The following is a 15631-nucleotide window of genomic DNA, read 5'->3' on the forward strand; positions in this document are numbered from 1 at the left end:
TGTGACCACCATTTGCCTCATGCAGCACGACACATCTCCTTCCCATTGAGTAGATCAGACTGGTTACTGGCCAAATGATCTAACCATTAGGCTACCTGCCACCTCTAACCACTCGGCTACAATGGGCCTCAGGATCTTGTCACAGTATCTCTGTGCATTCAAATTGCCATTGTTAAAATGTAATTGTGTTCGCTTTCTGTAGCGTATGCCTGCTCATACCATTATATTGTTAAAGGAGAAATGCTCACTAACAGGGATGTAAACACATTTTTATTTTTTTATTTTAGAGAAATAAGCTTTTTGTGCATATGGAACATTTCTGGGATCTTTTATTTCAGCTCATGAAACATGGGACCAACACTTCACATGTTGTGTTTATATTTATGTTCAGTGTACATCTGATTTTTTTGTAAAAAAATAAATAATAATTTCAGTCATTGCTTGTTTGACTTCAAGCAGGTTGTTAAAAAAACAGATACAATCTCCTTCATATCGTCATTCATACATTGAAAAATCTGATCAAATCTCCTTCATATCGTCATTCATACATTGAAAAATCTGATCAAATCTCCTTCATATCATCATTCATACAGTGAAAAATCTGATCAAATCTCCTTCATATCATCATTCATACATTGAAAAATCTGACATATTTTGTCTTTACTCTTACAAGAAATTGCAGATCATCATGTTAAATTTGATGTAGGCTAGAATGACAACATGTTACGCACAATATGATTTTATTCATTCATTTTATTCAACACAACCTTTCAGTCATTGCACTTACAAGCATCTATAAGAAAATATCAAAAAAAGCATTTGGTTAAGAAATGCATTATTCATATGAAAACATATATCCTGTATTCAACATTCAATGTCTGTGCAGTCAACTGTTACCTCAGTGCACAAAATTATTCAGCCATGTTAGACAAATGATGACAGTGGCCTACATAGAAGAAAAAACCCCACAAAAAAACATGCAAGCAACATCTAATTTTACTTGTGTAAAAATGTCACATCACATCGCATTATTCCCTTGTGTTGCCTACATATAGATATAGTATAGAGGATTGACAAACAAGTACGCTACTCTCCGATAAAATAAATTAAGACCCTTACCACATAGGCAAAAAATAGTTTTATAAGTGAATTATTCTAGATTATACTGTTGCACTCCAGTGCTTATTCAGTGAAGTATAGTTTCAATCGTCTATGGCAGAATATAAATGGCCTTTTCCAATATATGAACTGGGCATAGACATAGGAAATTCACAATAAAAAAGGCTAAACTTTGGCTAGTTTTTATTTATTTCTGGCCATTCATATATTTAAATAAAGTAAAATTCTGAAACCCATATCACAGTCAGCCATGTCATGAATCACTGTAATTAATTTGTTAGGTCATCATTCATAAAGCTACAGTAAAATGCCATATTTCATAAGGAACCATCTAAAAACATGTTTTTCTCTGTAGGTTAGTCTGTAGGCTACTCTATACAGGTACATGGAAGTATGAGAGGATGCTATGTATCTGCCTGGATCTTTCTGATTGGCTCAAGGCTGTTGCTGGTACTGGCTCTCTGTTGCAGTGTAGAAATCCTCCAGGACGCTCTGAAGATACTCAAAGGTGGGCCGGTCCTCGGGCTTGTTCTTCCAGCACTCCAACATGACGTCATAGAGCTCCTGGGGACAGCTGTCGGTGCGCTGCATTCGGTAGCCTCTCTCCAGGGAGCGGATCACTTCTGGGTTCGTCATCCCTAGATGACAGAGCCAGCACAGAAGCACACATCATTATAGGGTAGAGACTGTGAACTTTACACTTTATTCATTTCATTCATCATTCAATGAACATACAGTACAGTGCAAGTACAAGTACAGCAGAGGGCATGTTCTCATTCAGGTCCTCAGACCTGGATATGGTGTGCGTCCATAGCTGATGATCTCTGTCAGTAGGATGCCAAAGGACCAGACGTCTGATTTGATGGTGAAGGAGCCGTAGTTGATTGCCTCTGGGGCCGTCCACTTGATGGGGAACTTTGCTCCTGTTAGGGAACAACATTAGTGCTTTCTTACTGTACCTCTGCTGCCCCCTGCCGTCACTGAAAAGATATTACAGCAGCTTGTCTCAACATTGTGTTTTCTATTCAAACCATGTCACTCATTCACACTTCCCTCTGACACAATGATATCTGTCCCTCTGATACAGCATTCCACAGTTCCTTGTTCCAACTCTGACTTCCCTCGTTCTCTAATTCTAATTCCAAACCACTGTACTCTACCGTACTATTGGTTAACTCGGCTGTCATGTCACAGTCAGTTCAATCCCCCTTTATGTGACACGGATACTTGTTCACCAAGGGGATACTGCTAGATGCTGATCTTACCCTCCCTGGCTGTGTACTCATTGTCCTCAATGATTCGGGCGAGGCCAAAGTCAGCAATCTTGCACACCAGAGCCTTGGACACCAGTATGTTGGCGGCTCGCAGGTCCCGGTGGATATAGTTCCTCTGCTCAATGTAGGCCATACCTTCTGCAATCTGTGGACAAAGACATGGTTGGATGTCCTCAGACAATAGGAAAGCAGAAGCAGGAGAATGGGTGCTTCAAGTAATTCATGTCCCAAGTGCTCTCAATGGTTTATTGTGAAATATATCTATCGTTTTCAAGTATAGTTTCTAAAGACTCCCTTTAGGTTCTGCTATGGGACAATAAAATAATCAGTAATTAAAACTTAAAATAATGATAATGATAGCTATAGTAATAAAGATAAAGGACTTTTTGATAAAGGAAATTTGCCAATCGTGTCATTTACGACCACTGATTACTCTGATATCAACTCAACTGGGACAATATTTCCCTTCCATACTGGGACCATCTGGGCCCATTTGAAACTTACAACTACCATCAGGCTTTACTTTTCACCTCTCATCCCCTCTCTCTCTCTCTCTCTCTCTGCCCCCCCCTCTCTCTCTCTCTGCCCCCTCTCTCTCTCTCTTTGCCCCCCTCTCTCTCAAACTGACTGATGTATTCAATCCACATCGCTAAAGTTCATCTCTATAAAGCAATTGAAATTTAAAGGCAATGTTTTGGCATTCATGGAGACTGCATTCACGGTAAACACTGGATATATGTCAGCTCAATCTCAAATGACCTTTACATTTCTATCGCAACTAGATAAGCCTTATCTGTGTACCAATCTCAGTGGAATAATTGAACATAACTAAATCTCTCATAGTAGATTTAAATCTGAGCAGACCAATCTGTCTTCCTGTTCCCTTCTCTTTTAATGATCCTCTCTCTCTCTTTTTGTAATTCGACTCCTCATATTCCATTTCAATACCTTTTCATTTAGTTTCATTCTCACACCTCACCTCACCTCACTACATACAGCAGATGGCATAAACATGCCCATGCGTTCACAAGTTCTGCTTTTCTGTTCACAACTTCCTCATTGCCTCTCGATATCTGTAGCAACAGGTGTACAACTGGAAATACTGTATGATCAGGTTTCAAACCGAAATGTTCGATTGTGTTGCGTCTTAATACTGTCAAAATAATTTCACATCACAATATTGTAGAACAGCAAACATTGGCGTGAAGAATTTGGTTTACAAACACATTCTGCCACACACCTTCTTCTGCCAAGCTAAAGACAGGATTTGAATATTGAAATGCTGCCCACAATAGGAAAAACATGTACTCCAGAACAAAGGCATGAAACAGAAGAGTATTCAAATTAGTGGCTTGATATTGTCAGTAACTGGGTATAACAAGATCAAAGCATCCTCCCTTTTCTTTGGTTCTCTTTTCCCTTCTACCACAGTAGAAGACTGGGAGAATATAAAACCATTACAATTTCGGAGAGAAAAAAATCCAGACTGATAGTTTAAGTTTGACATAACTGAATCTCACCTGCGCTGAGAAATCAATGAGTTTGGGGAGCTGAACACGGTTCCCTTCATCACTCTTCAAGAAGTCCAGCAAACTACCTAAACACACACACACACGCGCGCACACACGCGCACAAACACACACACAAACACAGAAATCCACGCACAAAAAACAGTCAGTGACAGAACTACACTGACGTGTGGTTATGTAAATGTAAACAAAATGTCAAACTGTGGTGTACACACACCCTTTTCCATGTACTCTGTGATGATGTAGATTGGTTCCTCTTTGGTAACCACAGCGTTCAGACGGACCAGCTTGTCGTGCTGCAGGGCCTTCATCAGGTTGGCCTCGTCCAGGAAAGCCTCCACCGACATGGTGCCAGGCTTCATAGTCTTCACTGCCACCTTGGTGTGCTTGTTGTATGTAGCTACAGCAAAAGACACACAGACAAACCACATTACCTATGTTACCTCAGTTCAATGCTCCACAAAGCAAGAATGTTTTCAGACTACATATACAACTCCTGAGTGGCACAGTGGTCTAGGGCACTGCACCTCCGTGCAAGAGGTGTCACTACAGTCCCTGGTTTGAATCCAGGCTGTATCACATCTGGCTGTGATTGGGAGTCCACAATTGGCCCAGCGTTGTCCCGGGTAGGCCGTCATTGTAAATAAGAATTTCTTCTTAACTGACTTGCATAGTTTTAAAAGGTTTTTAAAAAACAACATAAAAACTCATACTGATCTCCCAGTATTAGTCCAAACATAACCTTCTCAGAATGACAGAATAGAAGCTTTAAATGACATGGAGCTCACCCATCCAGACTTCTCCGAACTGGCCAGCCCCGAGCCTCCTGTCCAGTTTGAGAGACTCCCGAGGAATCTCCCAGGCATCCTTCTCCCAGGGCTTCTGGGGCTTGGGACTGAGACAGGGGCTGGTCAAGGCCTGGCACAGACCATCTCCCAGCTCTGTTGTGATAACAAACACATCCAGTATGACATCCACACACAAAGCTCTGAATCATACAGGACATGAAATACATTCAGTATTATTGAACTGTACATAACACACATGAATAAACCCATAGGAAGTCAGTACTGCTGGAGGCCAAATACACAATGTGTCCATATTCAGAACAGGCAGCCAGCAGAGGGGGCTGTTATCTCCAACATCCACTATCAACTTTAGTAGGAGTTGACACTAGTGCCTTTAAATTCAAGTCTGGACCTCAGAGCAGGTTTCACTCTTCTGCCTCTAATCGGAGACTGATTTAGACCTGGGAGACCAGGTGCAAGTAATGATTCATGTAGAGCAGAAAACCAGCAGTACTCCGGACCTCGTAGGGCAGTGTTTATTCATCAGGGTCCTGGGGACCTCAAGGGGTGAACCTTTTGGGCGTTTTCCCTAGCACTACACGCCCGGTTCAAATAATCAAAGCTTGATGATTAGTTGATTATTTGAATCAGCTGTGTAGTGCTAGGGCAAAAACTAAAATGTGCACACCTTGGGGTCCCCAGGACCAGGATTGGGAAACACTGTCTTAGGTTAATAAGATTGAAATAGCCCTTCTCTAGTGTGTTGTGGAAGGCCGTGACACTCACTTTTATAGTGGCTGACCAGTTCCTGCAGAGTGGTGAAGGTGATGCGTGGGGAGATGTAGAAGCCACCGTTGTCCAGCGTACGGATCTTGTAATGCTTGACTGTGTCTCCTGATTGGGAATCACTGTCCCTCACGGATAGGGAGTAACTGCCTATAGCAGGAAGGAGACACGGCTTGCTAAAGTCTAAAAGGGCGCTTGTATAATGTACATGTATAAGAGCTTTTGAACTTGCTCACCCTTGGTGGTCTCACTGTCACGGATCATAAACGATCCCATTTTGTTTCCTGAGGCCAGCAGCTGCCTCTCTGCATCTTTCCTGCTCACTCCTTTAAAGAACCACCTGAAGGAGGGGAAAGTCATATCAGACTGGTTCCTTTGAGCAGCACTACTCACAAACTACTCACACAGTACTCACACACTACTCACACACTACTCACACAGTACTCACACACTACTCACACACTACTCACACAGTACTCACACACTACTCACACACTACTCACAAACTACTCACACAGTACTCACACACTACTCACACACTACTCACACCCTACTCACACACTACTCACACACTACTCACACAGTACTCACACAGTACTCACACACTACTCACAAACTACTCACACACTACTCACACAGTACTCACACACTACTCACACACTACTCACACACTACTCACACACTACTCACACACTACTCACACACTACTCACACACTACTCACACAGGACACTGGAGAACATTTTATGTGCCCCCTACCGATTGTGTTTTTATTGTTTGTTTATTTGCGTTGTTTGTAACTTATTTTTTTCGACTTATTTTGTACATAATGTTGCCGCTCTCTTATGACTGAAAATAACTTCTGGACATCAGGACCGTGATAACTCTCCACGGACTAGCAGAGTCCATTTTTTCCTTTAACGAGTCTGATGAGGCAGACCCGAACGATATACTGCTTTCTCAGGAACAGGCCCAGATCCCTGTGATTTGTGTGAAGAGAATTAGTAGGCGATCAAATAAACCCCCACTTTCTTCCATTCTGCTAGCAAACGTGCAATCTTTGGACAATAAAATAGATGACCTACACGGTAGATTAAACTACCAACGGGACATTAAAAACTGTAACATCTTATGCTTCACGGAGTCGTGGCTGAACGACGACACTGTCAACATACAGCTGGCTGGTTACACGCTGTACCGGCAGGATAGAACAGCGGTGTCTGGAAAGACAAGGGGTGGCGGACTCTGTCTTTTTGTAAATCACAGCTGGTGCATGATATCTAAGGAAATGTTGAGCTATTGCTCGCCTGAGGTAGAGTATCTCATGATAAGCTGTAGACCACACCATCTACCTAGAGAGTTTTCATATGTATTTTTAGCTCTTTTACGTGGCAGTCAGAGGCTGGCACTAAGACAGCATTGAATGAGCTGTATTCTGCCAAAAACAAACAAGAAAACGCTCACCGAGAGGCGGCGCTCCTAGTAGCCAGGGACTTTAATGCAGGGAAACTTAAATCTGTTTTACCAAATTTCTATCAGCATGTTAAATGTGAAACCAGAGGGGAAAAAACTCTAGACCACCTTTGCTCCTCACACAGAGATGCTTACAAAGCTCTCCCTCGCCCTCCATTTGGCAAATCTGACCATAATTCTATCCTCCCAATTCCTGCGTACAAGCAAAAATTAAAGCAAGAAGCACCAGTGACTCGCTCAATACGAAAGTAGTCAGATGAACCAGATGCTAAGCTGCAGGACTGTTTTGCTAGCACAGGAATATGTTCCAGGATTCCTCTGATGGCATTGAGGAGTACACCACATCAGTCATTGGTTTCATCAATAAGTGCATTGTTGACGTCATCTCCACAGTGACCGTACGTACATACCCCAACCAGAAGCCATGGATAACAGGAAACATCCACACTAAAGGAGCGGCACTCTAACCCGGAAGCTTATAAGAATTCCCGCTATGCCCTCGGACAAACCATCAAACAGGCAAAGCATCAATACAGGACTAAGATCATATCGTAATACACCGGCTCTGACACTCGTCGGATGTGGCAGGGCTTGCAAACCCTTACAGACTACAAAGGGAAGCACCGCCGAGAGCTGCCCAGTGACACAAGCCTACCAGATGAGCTAAACTACTTCTATGCTCGCTTCGAGGCAAATAAAACTGAAACATGCATGAGAGCACCAGCTATTCTGGAAGACTGCATGATCAAGCTATCCGCTGCCGATGTGAATAAGACCTTTAAACAGGTCAACATTCACAAGGCCGCAGGGCCAGATGGATAACCAGGATGTGTACTGCGAGCATTTGCTGACCAACTGGCAAGTGTCTTCACTGACATTTTCAACCTCTCCCTGTCTGAGTCTGTAATACCAACATTTTTTAAGCAGACCACCATATTGCCTGTGCCCATGAACACTAAGGTAACGTGCCTAAATGACTACCGACCCATAGCACTCACATCTGTAGCCATGAAATGCTTCGAAAGGCTGGTCATGGCTCACATCAACACCATTATCCCACAAACCGCCCCAACACATCCACAGATGATGAAATTTCTATTGCACTATATTGCATGCCCTTTCCCACCTGGACAAAAGGAACACCTATGTGAGAATGTTATTCATTGACTACAGCTCAGAGTTCAACACAATAGTGCTCTCAAAGCTCATCACTAAGCTAAGGACCCTGGGACTAAACACCTCCCTGTGCAACTGGATCCTGGACTTCCTGACGTGCCGCCCCCAGTTGGTAAGGGTAGGTAACAACACATCCGCCACACTGATACTCATGACTACACGGCCAGGCACTACTCCAACACCATCATTAAGTTTGCAGATGAGACAACAGTGGTGGGCCTGATCACCGACAACGATGAGACAGCCTATAGGAGGAGGTCAGAGACCTGGTCGTGTGGTGCTAGGACAACAACCTCTCCCTCAACTGGTGCCAGGACAACAACCTCTCCCTCAACGTGATCAAGACAAAGGAGATGATTGTGGACGACAGGAAAAAGAGGACCAAGCACGTCCCCATTCTCATCGATGGGGCTGCAGTGGAGCAGGTTGAGAGCTTCAAGTTCCTTGGTGTCCACATCACCAAAGCACTAACATGGTCCAAGCACACCAGGACAGTTGTGAAGAGGGCACGACAAAACCTATTCCCCCTCAGGAGAATAGGTTTTGGCATGGGTCCTCAGATCCTCAAAAGGTTCTACAGCTGCACCATCGAGAGCATCCTGACTGGTTGCATCACTGCCTGGTATGGCAACTGCTCGGCCTCTGACCGCAAGGCGCTACAGAGGGTAGTGCGACCGGCCCAGTACATCACTGGGGCCAAGCTTCCTGCCTTCCAGGACCTCTATACCAGGCGGTGTCAGAGAAAGGCCCTAAAAATGGGCAAAGACTCCAGCCACCCTAGCAATAGACTGTTCTCTCTGCTACCGCACGGCAAGCAGTACGGGAGCGCCGTCTAGGTCCAAGAGGCTTCTAAACAGCTTCTACCCCCAAGCCATAAGACTCCTGAACACCTTGTCAAATGGCTACCCAGACTATTTGCGTGACCCCCCCCCCCCCACTCCTCTTTTACACTGCTACTACTCTCTTCTGTTATCATCATCTGCATAGTCACTTTAATAACTCTACCTACATGTACATATCACCTCAACTAACCGGTGCCACTGCACATTGACTCTGTAAATAGTCTCGCTATTGTTATTTTACTGCCGCTCTTTAATTACTTTTATATATTTTTCTCATTAAGGGCTTGTTCGTAAGTAAGCATTTCACTGTAAGGTCTACACCTGCTGTATTCGGCGCATTGTGAAGTTTGATTTAATTTGCTTGATTTGAACATACTTACTCTTCGGTTTCAAGGCTGTCTATGGCTACATAGTTACTGGGGATGAAGCCTTCCTGGCCTGTGCTGATTGACTGGGCTCTCCACCATTCTCCAGACCTACAGAAAGAGAGAGAGAGACGAGAGAGAGATAGAGGGAGAGACAGACAGACAGACAGACAGACAGACAGACAGACAGACAGACAGACAGACAGACAGACAGACAGACAGACAGACATACAGACAGACAGATTGTGAGAGGTGGGGAAATATGTATTATATGTATTGTATACAGTGCTCTGTATGGGGTATGAATGCTTCATGTTTATGTATAATTGTCAGAGACACTCACTCCTGTAAGATTTTAAGCTTGTCTCCCTTCTTGAAGCCCAGGTCTCCATCATTTATACCCTCATAGTCATACAGTGCGATAGCAATGCTCTCAGGACCTGGAGGGGGAGGGGCAGAGAATGTAAGCGTGTGTGTGTGTGTGTGTGTGTGTGTATAAAAATACAAATAAATTAAATGCATGCACACATATGACAAAGAGAGACTTTGTGTTTGTGGGTGCCATCAAGTGCAATTCTTACATGTTTAAAAACAACAATAGGTCACTTCCTGTCTGGCTGCTTTACTGGTATAGCAGTGGAGAGATCATCTGCTGTCTCGTGTGGTGAAACTCTGAGTGGGGGCTATCTCAAACTACACGCTCTCCCCCTCTTTCACTTTCATATGTGGCCTCAGCCATAAGTCTAGAACTACATGACAACAAACAGTTTGCCGGTTTACGCTGACAGTATGTAGTGTCACTGCTGGACATACGGTGTGATAAGCTGAGCACTGGGATAGTTCCTACATCACAAATTCAAGTGAGCAACTGTAACGTTGCTGTGTCGTACTCACCATCAGAGGGGACTGTAGGGCCAGTGGAGATGGTTCTATTCTGTGAATGACAGAAAGAGATTGAAGTCGAGGAGAACCATAGGAAATGTAGTTGGGAGAAAGTGAACAAAACGGAGAAGAAAATGACTGGTCAAATGACAGATGAAGTAAAAGTGAGATAGAACGGACAGAAAACAGAAAGAGAGGAGAGACACATTCCCCTGAAAATATTTTAATAATATTTTAAAACAACATCCTTGCCTTTGTTGCACTAACGCTCACACTGGTCTTTTCTCACTGACTTTGCTGAGAGTTGCTTTATTGAGGAAAACATTTCCTTACTATGACCTGTGATATGTGGTTGTCCTCACCTAGCTATGGACGCATTAACCAGTAAGTCGCTCTGGATCAGAGGGACTCTGAAAATGACTAAAATGTACATGCAAATTCAATGTCTTGTTCAAACAATGATCACAAAATGAATTTCTGCATTCATTGGATGTTACTTCCCCTTCCTCATTCAGAATTTCAGCGCTTACAGTCGCTTTACTGTAAACACACAGGAAGTGTTGACCACCCTAGACACTCAAGGAAACCGACTTACAGATCAGTCACTTACTAGTTAGAACATGAGTTATATGGGTAATGCACCTCACATATCAATACTCTGTGCATAGTCATATTGCAGGGAGGCTAACACGTTACTTTTCACTATGTTGTCTCAGTGACAATGATAAATATAACTCATTAGAATTTCCCTTTTCAATGACCATGTCCCCTACTGATCTTTCATCGATTTCTCATCACCATCCTTATCGTCATCGTCACCATCACCACCATATCACCATCACCACCATCATCATCATCACCATCATCACCACCATCATCATCATCATCATCATCACCACCATATCACCATCATCATCATCATCACAATCATCATCATCATCACCACCATCATCATCACCACCATCATCATCACCACCATCATCATCACCACCATCATCATCATCACCATCATCACGCCCAGGTTTTCACTCACAGCCTTGGTCCCAGTGGTGGGGTCTTTGACATAGTGGGCTGGCTGAGTCCGGCTCAGAGTGTCATCATTCACTCCTTTGCTGCTGGGATCCTGCTGCTCCTTGGACCCCACGCAGCCCATGGTGGAAGAACCTAACAATTTGTTATTTCAGAAAATATCAGTCAGAATACAATGTCATTTACTGTAAGCTACTGTTTACATCCTAAGAGCAACTGTTTTCCCACACAAGTATACATGTTACACAGCTTTTTGGAAACAAAACAATTCTAGAAGTCTTCCGAATCACCAGAGCGACACCAAACTAGCAACACCCAGCCACGCCTTTGGGACAGCAGAGGTGGCATGAAGAACTCTTTGTTTTTCAAATAAAACAGTAACTTAGTAGCATTGTAGGGGGAGTCAATATGGTCTGTGGGTGGAGTCAATATGGTCTGTGGGTGGAGTCAATATGGTCTGTGGGTGGAGTCAATATGGTATGTGGGTGGAGTCAATATGGTCTGTGGGTGGAGTCAATATGGTATGTGGGTGGAGTCAATATGGTCTGTGGGTGGAGTCAATATGGTCTGTGTAAAATATTTTAAAAAGGGACATTAGAGAGAGGGGGAATTATTCTGATTGAACAGAGCTTTGTCTGTGTGAGAGATACAGGACTGTCATTTTCTGGTTCATCTGTGTTAACATAAACAGAGGAACTGGAGTATTCAAAGAGTGAGAGTAGGAGAGAGAGGCAGAGAGATTGAGAGCTAGAGAGACCTTTAAGTTACAGTGGGAATAGATCTTCACCACAGCGTGAGTGTAACCGGTGAGAAAAGGCTAGCTACTATAGTTAGTGGTGGGCGCTAGTAGCGTTTCAATCCGTGATGTCAATCACTCTAAGACCTTGAAGTAGCTTGAGGCTTTCGTGGAGCGATAGGTAGCGATGCTAAGTGGGAGGCAGTTATTGATGTGTTTTGAGGGTTGCTGGTTCGATCCCAGGTTTGGGCAAGGAGAGGGATGGAAACAACACTGTGATATTAGCATGGATGAGTGAGTGTATGTTGTTGACACCTTATAGGATAGATCTGGCATCAATTACTTCACTCTGACTAAGGCAAACTACTAACACAAACGTTCATAGAACACTTTCAAAATTCTACTTCTAAAACTGATGAGAGAAGGAAGTGATGTTTATCAGAGAGAGAGAGAGAGAGAGAGAGAGAGAAAGCATCTGAGAGCTATTACTGTAACCTAACAGAAGAAAATGTGACTGAAGTCATCATAGAGGTTATTTTCTCGTAGAGAGCTGATCTAGGATCATGTCTCCCCATGTCCATATATTCATATTCATTATGATCTAAAAGGGAAAACTGACCCTAGATCAGTACTCTGAGACACTTTGTGAATATGGGCTCTGAACACATTTTACTGCACTCAGTCTTTTAGGATGTGGAGGATTGCTGCTGGATGACAGCCATATATCTCATGACATAGTCATTGAGAATGTTTCTCTTTAAACAGTTACACAAAGCTACCAATTGGCTAATTCATCCGCCTCTCCTCTCCCTTGGTAACTATTCCTCAGGTTGTTGGCTGTAAATGAGCACGTGTTCTTCGTCAACTTAACTGGTCAAATACACATGGCTGTATCTATCTGCATACAACCACTTGATCAAAAATAATGGTGTAAATATTCACTTCCCTTTTCCATTTAAATGGTGTTCCTCTTCGCTTGATCTGTTAGCTTTTACAGGGAGGATAAGTTCAAGTTGAACTTCCACCTGTTTATGTTTACACAGTTTTAATTTCCACAGTTCATAGGCAGATAATGCAAATCCCCCAAAACTGATTCGTGAAGATGCTGGAGACAAAATGAAAACATTGATTTCCTATTCTCAAAAATGTTTCACTTACATAGTACACTCAAACACCACCACCACAAAAAAAAATATATATATATATTTTTAAATAAAACACAGAATGTGGATGGTTATTGTGAATGGAAAAGGTTCAGATGATCCCTATGCCAATGTTCCCAAATTACAGGTAGCCTATAGGAAGCCACACCCCTGAATCTCAGGAGAAGACATTTCTTCTTGAGTGTCAGCCCGCCCAGTAGTCCAAGGATTCTCATCCGTTTACAAACCTCCTCAAACTCATATCGATCAATTCGTCCTCCATTAATCTAATAAAGCCATGACATACATGGCATGCACTTCCTGTACATAGGAAGTTACCTGGAGGTGAAGCCCAGACCGTACAAGCTTATCCTTGTCCTCCTAATAGCACCTCCAACCATCCTCCTCAGGTCTCTGGGAGTGTCTGTCTGTTTGCCTGTCTGTCTCCAACACCCCATATTGCCCACGGATGTAAATCTAGTGAGCTATGGAAGCCCTGCATCATGTGTGCCTCTGGCCCTAACTGCTATCATGGCATCTGACGCAGGGCAGGCGGCGGGCGTTTGAAACTGGGACTGGACACCATGTGAAAAGGAAAAACTGCACTGCTAAACCTCCCCTGCTCACCTCGCACGCACACACACTGCAATGCCATGTCCCCAAGCACCATACACACAGGACGCTTTGCATTGGGAGGATTTGTCTCTGCAATTAGGAGAGTGGCAGTATGGCAAGAAGTTCTCTGATAGGCTTCTCCAACATGAAGTATTGACTTCCTGTTTCCTGAAGTAGAAACTAGAGACACACTTGACCTGATGAAACACTGATAGAACTATAGGAACTATTGTCAGCATAAATGTGAGGAAATGTGAGGCTTTCCAGCACAAGTTGATGCAATCATAATGTGCTATAAATCAAATTGGGTCTTAAATATAGAGTAGATTGACTCATCAGATATCCATGCAAGATTAGCATTGATACAAAATAGTAGGTTAATCAATTATTATGGTGTTTACTTAGTAAAAAAAAAAAAGCACCATTACTACACTCTTAGAATAAAATATCCTAAAGGGGTTCTTCCGCTGTTCCCATAGGAGAACCCTTTGAGGAACCCCTTTAGGTTCCAAGTAAAACCGTTTTGTTTCCAGGTAGAAACTTTTTTGAGTTCCATGTAGAACCCTTTACACAAAGGGTTCTACATGGAAACAAAAAGAGTTCTACCTGGAACCAAAAAGAGTTCTACCTGGAACCAAAAAGAGTTATACCTGGAACCAAAAAGGGTTCTCCTATGGGGGAGAGCCGAATAACCCTTTTCAAACCCATTTTTTCTAAGATTGAGTTTTCCCTCAATAAATAGATTTACAAGCCATGGATAGGTGTTGCATCTGTGAATATACAATTTGAATATCGTATTCGGTGTTGAGTCCGTAGGATAAGAAATAACTTTTGGTTCCTCTTTACATTAGCCTAGGCAAAAAGAAGCGAAAGACAGAGGGCTCAGCAAAATGGAAAATAAATAAACTACGTCTCAACATTTCTGAGCTAAAATGGACAGACAGTAAAGACTTATATGTACATATTTATTTTTTTAAATTAAGAAACAGTTCAAATACATTTCACCTTTACCACCATTTATGTGAACATCATAATTCTGTAGTTTCTCAACTATCATCAGTGTAGGAATTACATACATAAACCAATAGCAAACACCGTAATATAGTCTACATAATAACACGGTCATAAATCCCTTTAATGCGCAATTTTCATAATACCATTGAATGACCCAGATGGGAACCGTTTAAGAAAACATCCATCTGTTCGTCGTCTTATGCATATTGTCTATGAAAATATCAGTGAATAGGTTATACATATTCACCTTCGTGGTCTAGAAGAAAAAAATGAGAGGGAATTACCTCGTTCCAACCAGTTGTATAATCCTTGGCCGCTATATGGCCAAATGGTCTTCTAACCTTGAATTACTTGTATTCTTTAGAAAGCACTTATTTGTATTTAATTTTATGTCCGCTCCTCCATCCCGACTCGTGATAACAATTCCGATAGAAAGTCCCGTTTTAGTTGTATACGAGGAAGTTAGTGCGTCGGCTCGCATCTAACTGTAGATGAGGAACTTCCTCTCTGACTCTTGGCACTGGCACTGTCACATCAATGAAGACACGGATATCTTTGAGGGCAGTTTTTTTTTTTTTTTTTACTCTTCCGGAAAGTAGCGGAGTAAGTAAGCCTAGAGATGGTCTGAATATGCACAGTTAAAAATACAAATACACACATCTTTCTTGAAAATAAATTAAATTAAAATATACTGTAGCCTATAGCTTATCTCTGTATATGAAACTATTTATGTGCTTTGAATTGTAAAAGTTGTATTGATTATTAAAGTGACTCATACATTACTGCAGCTTGTTTTGGCACGCGCTGTAAGAAAGTGGACATAAACTGCTGTATCAATTCTCAATAACCTTAATCTTTGTAA

General features: G+C 42.5%; 1 protein-coding gene across 1 annotated transcript; it reads right to left on the minus strand.

Moving 5' to 3' along the window:
* Window positions 1-735: 735 nt before the first annotated feature.
* On the minus strand, window positions 736-15299 carry LOC115122634 (tyrosine-protein kinase HCK-like). The gene is made up of 13 exons (XM_029651857.2): window positions 15054-15299; window positions 11267-11397; window positions 10246-10285; window positions 9695-9791; window positions 9367-9462; window positions 5733-5836; window positions 5497-5646; window positions 4711-4863; window positions 4140-4322; window positions 3914-3990; window positions 2385-2538; window positions 1911-2042; window positions 736-1757 (listed from the first exon to the last, which is right to left on the minus strand). The coding sequence occupies exons 2-13, from the start codon at window positions 11384-11386 to the stop codon at window positions 1555-1557; spliced, it is 1509 nt and encodes a 502-aa protein (XP_029507717.2). The 5' UTR covers window positions 11387-11397; window positions 15054-15299; the 3' UTR covers window positions 736-1554.
* Between the last annotated feature and the right edge of the window lie 332 nt (window positions 15300-15631).

Source organism: Oncorhynchus nerka, linkage group LG20 (assembly GCF_034236695.1).
Source record: "Oncorhynchus nerka isolate Pitt River linkage group LG20, Oner_Uvic_2.0, whole genome shotgun sequence".
In the NCBI taxonomy this organism is placed as follows: Eukaryota; Metazoa; Chordata; class Actinopteri; order Salmoniformes; family Salmonidae; genus Oncorhynchus; species Oncorhynchus nerka.

Excerpts from the sequence above, each read along its gene's own strand:
- LOC115122634 (XM_029651857.2), bottom strand. The coding sequence starts at position 11,386 with ATGGGCTGCGTGGGGTCCAAGGAGCAGCAGGATCCCAGCAGCAAAGGA. Across the intron at positions 10,286-11,266 it reads CCACCACTGGGACCAAGGCT|AATAGAACCATCTCCACTGG; the intron begins GTGAGTGAAAAC and ends TGTCATTCACAG. Across the intron at positions 4,864-5,496 it reads ACTGGTCAGCCACTATAAAA|AGCTGGGAGATGGTCTGTGC; the intron begins GTGAGTGTCACG and ends TTATCACAACAG.